The following is a 7,987-nucleotide window of genomic DNA, read 5'->3' as shown; positions in this document are numbered from 1 at the left end:
AGTATAATGTACTTTTATGTCACACACTCCCATGTCATTCACAGTATCACGTACTTTTATGTCAGACGTTCTTGATCTTATCTTTATGCATGTAACATGGTTCATCCTAGAATTTCCACGAGTTTCGCTCATTTAAGTCACCTGCGGGGAACGAAGACCGTATACTTCCTGGAAATCGGAGGATGTATATGGAAAAGTAGGTTTAAATAAATTATGCATACCCGGATCTTTAGTATCGCATGACAAACCAGTTTTGAAAAACAAAAATGGTGGTAATTTGACGTAACAGATATTATCAATGCTAAGATCATATTTATGTCTGAAATGACACAGCATTCGTATAATATTTTACGTGATTCGGTTTACATTGTTGATATAATACGATAAAATGACCCAGCTTTATACTCTGTTCAATACCCACAAAACAGGTATGTGAGAACAATATAACCTGACGTACAACAATGACAAAAACTACATCGACTAAGCCCCAGGGAAAGGACAGTGCCACCCAATTGAACTTTTGATTACAATGACATCATGATCATTCCATAGCACTTCATGGTGAAAGGAGTATTCCAATACTAATTCTGTTAAGCCCAGTACAACACTGAAACATAAGTAAATAGTGCAGATAAAAGGAATCCCTCCTGGAGATTTGTCTTGACATTTTTTCATGCGTACGTTTGTAGTTCTCTTTTTATATTTGTTAAGTATCTGTTTATTATCTAGTTTTAAACAAACGGCTTGTCGCATGATTGGTCATATATAGCTGATGTCATATATAGCTGATGTCATACACAGTTGTCATATATGGCTGATGTTATACACAGTTGTCATATATAGATGATGTCATACACAGCTGTCATATATATATGATGCCATACACATTTGTCATATATAGCTGATGTCATACACATTTGTCATATAAAGCTATTTTCATACACAGCTGTCATATATAGATGATGTCATACGCAGTTGTCATATAAAGCTGATTTCAAATACAGCTGTCGTATATAGCTGTTGCCATACATTATTCATATATAGATGATATCATACACATTTGTCATATATAGCTGATGTCATACACAGCTGTCGTATATAGCTGTTGCCATACACAGCTGTCATATATAGCTGTTGCCATACACAGCTGTCGTATATAGCTGTTGCCATACATAGTTGTCATATATAGCTGATGTCATACGCAGTTGTCATAGATATATGATGTTATACACAGCTGTCATATAAAGATGATGTCATATACATTTGTCATATATAGCTGATGTTATACACAGCTGTCGTATATAGCTGTTGCCATACACAGTTGTCATATATAGATGATGTTATACACAGCTGTCATATATAGATGATGCTATACACAGCTGTCATATATAACTGTCATACACAACTGTCATATATAGTTGATGCAATACACATTTGTCATATATAGCTGATGTCATACACAGCTGTCATATATAGATGATATCATACGCAGTTGTCATATATAGATGATATCATACACAGATGTCATATATAGCTATTGTCATACACAGTTGTCATATATAGCTGATGTTATACACAGCTGTCATATATAACTGTCATACACAACTGTCATATATAGTTGATGATATACACATTTGTCATATATAGCTGATGTCATACACAGCTGTCATATATAGATGATATCATACACAGATGTCATATATAGCTGTTGTCATACACAGTTGCCATTTATAATTGATGGCATAAACAGATGTCATATATAGCTGATGTTATAATACACAGTTGTCATATATAGCTGATGTTATAATACACAGTTGTCATATATAGCTGATGTTATAATGCACAGTTGTCATATATAGCTGATGTTATAATACACAGTTGTCATATATAGCTGATGTTATAATCCACAGTTGTCATATATAGCTGATGTTATAATACACAGTTGTCATATATAGCTGATGTTATAATACACAGTTGTCATATATAGCTGATGTTATAATACACAGTTGTCATATATAGCTGATGTTATAATACACAGTTGTCATATATAGCTGATGTTATAATACACAGTTGTCATATATAGCTGATGTTATAATACACAGTTGTCATATATAGCTGATGTTATAATACACAGTTGTCATATATAGCTGATGTTATACACAGTTGGCATATATAGATGTCATGCAAAGTTGTCATATATAGATGATGTCATACACAGATGTCATATATAGCTGTCATACACAGATGTCATATATAACTATTTTCATACACAGCTGTCATATATTGTTATCATACACGGCTGTCGTATATAGCTGATGTTATACACAGCTGTCTTATATAGCTGATGTCATACACAGCTGTCATATATAGCTGATGTCATACACAGCTGTCATATATAGCTGTCATACACAGCTGTTATATATAGCTGATGTTATACACAACTGTCATATATAGCTGATGTCATACACAGCTGTCATATATAGCTGTTATCATACACAGCTGTCACATATAGCTGTTGTCATACACAGCTGTCATTTAAAGCTGATGTCATACACAGCTGTCATATATAGCTGATGTCATACACAGCTGTCATATATAGCTGTTGTCATACACAGCTGTCATATATAGCTGATGTCATACACAGCTGTCACATATAGCTGTTGTCATACACAGCTGTCATTTAAAGCTGATGTCATACACAGCTGTCATATATAGCTGATGTCATACACAGCTGTCATATATAGCTATTTTCATACACAGATGTCATATATTGTTATCATACACGGCTGTCGTATATAGCTGATGTCATACACAGCTGTCATATATAGCTGATGTCATACACAGCTGTCATATATAGCTGATGTCATACAAAGCTGTCACATATAGCTGTCATATATAGCTGATGTCATACACAGCTGTCACATATAGCTGTTGTCATACACAGCTGTCATTGAAACCTGATGTCATACACAGCTGTTGTATATAGCTGATCTCATACACAGCTGTCGTATATAGCTGATGTCATAAACGGCTGTCATTTATAGCTGATGTCATACACAGCTGTCATATATAGCTGATGACATACACAGCTGTCACATATAGCTGTTGTCATACACAGCTGTCATTTAAAGCTGATGTCATACACAGCTGTCATATATAGTTGATGTCATACACAGCTGTCGTATATAGCTGATGTCATAAACAGCTGTCATTAATAGCTGATGTCATACACAGCTGTCATATATAGCCGATGTCATACACAGCTGTCATATATAGCTGATGTCATACACAGCTGTCATATATAGCTGTCATATATTGTTGTCATACACGGCTGTCGTATATAGCTGTTGTTATACACAGCTTGTCATACACAGCTGTCATATATAGCTGGCATACACAGCTGTCATATATAGCTGTCATACACAGCTGTCATATATTGTTGTCATATATAGCTGATGCCATAACTGTACCTCCAAGTTTATTTTTCTCGTATGCATGCTACCCAGTCGACAGACAATTAAGCTGTCTGGTGGTGAGTTCCCATTGTTACAGGACGGGTGTTGACAGTTCTGTAGCACAACTGTAACGACACGGGGGGCTTTATGTTGTGACTAATGTGTGGATCCAGACTTTGTCACGACTCCACCCGGAAACGACGGGCTACGCTCATTAAAAACTCACAATGTAAATTTGGGTTACACCCGTGGTTGTCATACTGAACCTACCCTAAACCTACCCAAGCGTGACTAAATAGAGCGTGTTTCAATAAAAAAGAATTTACGCCTTTTCAACGTTTTGAAGATATATATAAACCTCTAGAACAAGGGTTTGGGTGAGCAGAGACGTGTATATACTACATGGCTGTTAGATAAGCAGCCCCAGAGACGTGTATATACTACATGGCTGGTAGATAAGCAGCCCCAGAGACGTGTATATCCTACATGGCTGTTAGATAAACAGCCCCAGAGACGTGTATATACTACTTGGCTGTTAGATAAGCAGCCCCAGATACGTGTATATACTACATGGCTGTTAGCTAAGCAGCCCCAGAGACGTGTATATCCTACATGGCTGTTAGATAAACAGCCCCAGAGACGTGTATATACTACTTGGCTGTTAGATAAGCAGCCCCAGAGGCGTGTATATACTACATGGCTGTTAGACAAGCAGCCCCAGAGACGTGTATATACAACATGGCTGTTAGATAAGCAGCCCCAGATACGTGTATATACTACATGGCTGTTACATAAGCAGCCCCAGAGACGTGTATATAGTACATGGCTGTTAGATAAGCAGCCCGAGAGACGTGTATATACTACATGGCTTTTAGATAAGCAGCCCCAGAGACGTGCATATACTACATGGCTGTTAGATAAGCAGCCCCAGAGACGTGTATATATACTACATGGCTGTCTCTGGCAGTTCAAAGCAACAGGCCATGTACAACTGTGACACCACGAGCGTCAAACCTAGATTCATTGGTCTACTTGTTCTATTCATCGCATTAAAAATATCAAAATATATTATCACACTGACGTAATACTCACAGGCAATGCGTCTGTCTAAATGTAACACTCGAAGTATCTACATTTAAATTACATTTAAAGTGAACCGTTGCTGCCCGGACTTTGGAACAAGGAACACTGAGGCACGATATTTATACAAATCACCATTGCACAAAAAAATACATATAGATTAAGTAAATGTCACGGTTGCCGAACTCCAGTGTTCATGACCAGTCTTCTATAACACTTCCTCGTGCCATGTGTGTATACAAAGGCGGTGCAAAAGTCAAGATTATCCAAGTTAAGTCTTTCCAAAGGCGAAACGTTTATCAAAACCATCAATGCATGGTCTTAATATCACGGAACACCATATTTTCTAGTTATAAAAATAGAAAACCTGTATGGCCCGATAGATGTTATGAATGTAATTGACAGCGCAGACATCTTAAGTAATCAATACACCACACCTGTGATAACTGGAGGCCATTTTAACCTAAACCTAGTCGATATATCACTAGCACTGATATACGGTTTAATAAAATCCATAAAGGATTATATATGTTTTCACCACCACCTGTAAAACTGGACAGGTCGACCACGCCTTCCTTCAGGTGTGTGGCTGTACGTGTTCACACTACTCACCTTGTAGGAGGAGGAGTAGAACCAGGAGGGACAGCGAACATCCCGTCAGGACTCCTCCCATGTTATCCCCGAGGGACCGTCTTAATCTGGCTCAGTGCCCCATGCACCTCCCGTCATTGGAACAAGCACGGTCCGATGGTAGGCTTCCTAAGAGTACCGGTGGGGACTGACTTTTACTGGATCAGTGACACACCTGAGCGGACACGAAAAATTCTATAATAATCCCGTGTACACAGAACTGTGTACATTTGAATATAGAATATCACTAAAGCCTTACACAGTCCTTAAAGCGCAACCGAAGCGAAGTTTGCCGAAATATCCCGAGGGCGTTTTAGTACAGTGTATACCGAGTTAGACAATGTTAATTGTGGGTGATACGTTATACGGAGCCTGAATACAAATGTGCGTCGGTGTATACAGCTACTACCGACATAGCTCTAGTGTATAGATCTATAAGTCATAGTGTCGTATGTGAAAGGCAGGGTTAGATCACTTTACTTATTTACGTGTATAATATATTAGTATTGATTAGACAAGCTGTTTATTAATTATTCCAAGTCTTCAATGATTATATGAACTGAATGTAACTTTTAACGCAAAACGAAAATGCAAATGAGCTTTCATCAAAACGTATGTCTCTTCATTTATCCTTAGGTCAATTAGTACGTATTATAATGAAGTTTCAGGTATATACTAAACGTGCGACAGGACAAACTTACATAGACGTGAAGGGAATACGCCTGGCGAATGTACATATACATACGTAGGAAACAAGTATCCATTCATTATTCACTGTAAAACCTGTGGTTATGGATTCCAATACTACGTCACAGAGTTGTCTACCATAACACACACGCATTATTTAGAAATGTTACTCAGTTCGATATAAAAAGGTGAAAATTGCCTCAAAAGGATTAAGAGCAAAATTAAACAGCAATGCGCTAGAAACTTTTTATCATTCATTCATTTTATTTTCCAAAAGTACTACAATCCATACATATACAATACATGCTTGCCAGGGCGACAGTTTGCATGTGTAAACAATTAGGTGACATGTACTTTAAATGAATGATATACTAGTTATAAAATAAGTGACATGTATTTGAATGAATGTACATCACAAAAGTTATACTAGTTAAAGAAAAATTAATAAAAATAATGTATTGAAGGAGAACGCATTGTTGTTAGTTCATACATTTAAATTTGTTTTCAGATTCTCTCTCAACATAAATAATTTGTGCAGAAACTTTCCAAATTTGCATAATTCAGATGTATTGCTAGAGTTTATAAGACTGATGAATTTAAACATGTTGGGTTTTGACCAATAATATTTTTTCATGTGAATATGTCTAAGTATCTGAAAAGATGGACATTTAAGCACAAAGTGGTATTCGTCCTCAATATCTAAATTGCATAATTTACAGATTCTTAAATTCCTTGGTACATTTATATATCTACCTTGCTCAATTTCTAACTGGTGACTGGACATTCTGCGTTTCGTAATGACTTTTCAGTACTTGAATTGGATAGGGTTCCCGAGATAAATTTTCATATCAAAACTTTGTGCACATATTAGGTGTCTATACATACAAATGTACCAGTGTTTCCGAACCAAGTTCACTAGAATCGGTTGCTTCCAACTGAACAGATTCTAGTAGATCATTTGTTCCAAAATTGGTCTAATCGCGGACTTAGAATCTAATTCCGTGGTCTAATAAAGGATTAATTTCATGTTTTTTTCGGCCTACCTTATTTCAGTCTCTTGCACACTTTTTTTTATAAACATACTGTAGATAAGACCAAGATGCCTACGTGAAGATGAATCAATAATTGAAATGACATTTGGGATGGATCTAGTTATCTTTTTCCTGGAAAATAGAGGAAAATGCTGAAAATGCATTATTTGTAAAGAAAATTATCAGGGTGGGGGGTTTCCTGAAGCCCCCAAAAAAACCTCTGGATCAGCCACTGCAGTCACTACTCTTGCTAAGATCCCCTGACAGAGCGTGAGCAGCCTGAGTGGGATGACCAACTATAATCACAGAGGGGTGCCATCTGCCAACAGCTTAATGTTAGTAGAAAAATCAGTTATATCATTAATATCAATTTAAAAAGAGCGGCCGAAATAACAAACGACATTATATTTCAGGTAACTATTCACATTATTGTGCTCCTTTTCTGTAACAGTGGATATTATATAATAATTACTATGATAAAAATATTATTAAATGTCCATGTGAAGGAGGTAAGTACACACACGAGATCTAACATTTGGGTGCCTCGGTAGCCGTGATCGCTAACGCGCACAATCATATAGTGTTAATTGTTCTGATATTAAATCTATATTTTAAATGCATGTACTATCTGTGATATTTTTCTATTGATTGAAAATCTACAGTTTTATGCATTGTGAGGAACCTCGGGGGTCCCAAACCCCGGGGCCCTATGACTGGACCAATTAATGCTTGATACATTCTAAAGAAAAAGAAAAAAAACCGCGCACAATCATTGTACTACTGTTGCCTACATGTATCGAGCGTGAGCTTCAGACCACTCGCTCTCCCAAGAATTTCGGTTCGATCCCCAGCGGTAGTGGAAAAAAGAGAGTGATGTCTGATAGGGTTAGTTGTTATCCCTCCGATGGCACGGTGGTTTTCCCCCCGTGGGTTTTCCTCCACCACGAAAACACCGTTTGTTCCTTTAGCGGCGTCGTAATAAAAGCTCTACAGAGCTTATGTTTGTTGTTAACAATTGTACACGACGTTAAGGTGGCTCCACACATCGTCATCAGCGTCCAATTTCGTGACGTACTTCCCGAAAAAGTACAGCTCGGACTCAGT

The 7,987-nt window shown here is 37.2% G+C and overlaps 1 protein-coding gene across 4 annotated transcripts in view; it reads right to left on the bottom strand.

Annotated features, from left to right (window-relative positions):
* The window catches only part of LOC110447659 (serine/arginine repetitive matrix protein 1-like), a 35,636-nt gene extending 30,135 nt beyond the window's left edge, over positions 1 to 5,501 (bottom strand). For 3 of the 4 annotated variants that reach the window (XM_021493504.1, XM_021493506.1, XM_021493507.1), the window contains exon 1: positions 5,148 to 5,501. In XM_021493504.1, the coding sequence (XP_021349179.1) occupies positions 5,148 to 5,208 (61 nt within the window). In that variant the 5' untranslated portion in view covers positions 5,209 to 5,501. The remainder of the gene's footprint in view (positions 1 to 5,147) is intronic. The other variant, XM_021493505.1, reaches the window with a different exon arrangement.
* Between the last annotated feature and the right edge of the window lie 2,486 nt (positions 5,502 to 7,987).

This window comes from Mizuhopecten yessoensis, unplaced genomic scaffold (assembly GCF_002113885.1).
Source record: "Mizuhopecten yessoensis strain PY_sf001 unplaced genomic scaffold, ASM211388v2 scaffold3571, whole genome shotgun sequence".
NCBI classification, from domain to species: domain Eukaryota; kingdom Metazoa; phylum Mollusca; class Bivalvia; order Pectinida; family Pectinidae; genus Mizuhopecten; species Mizuhopecten yessoensis.
This window is presented reverse-complemented; position numbering and strand designations above follow the sequence as displayed.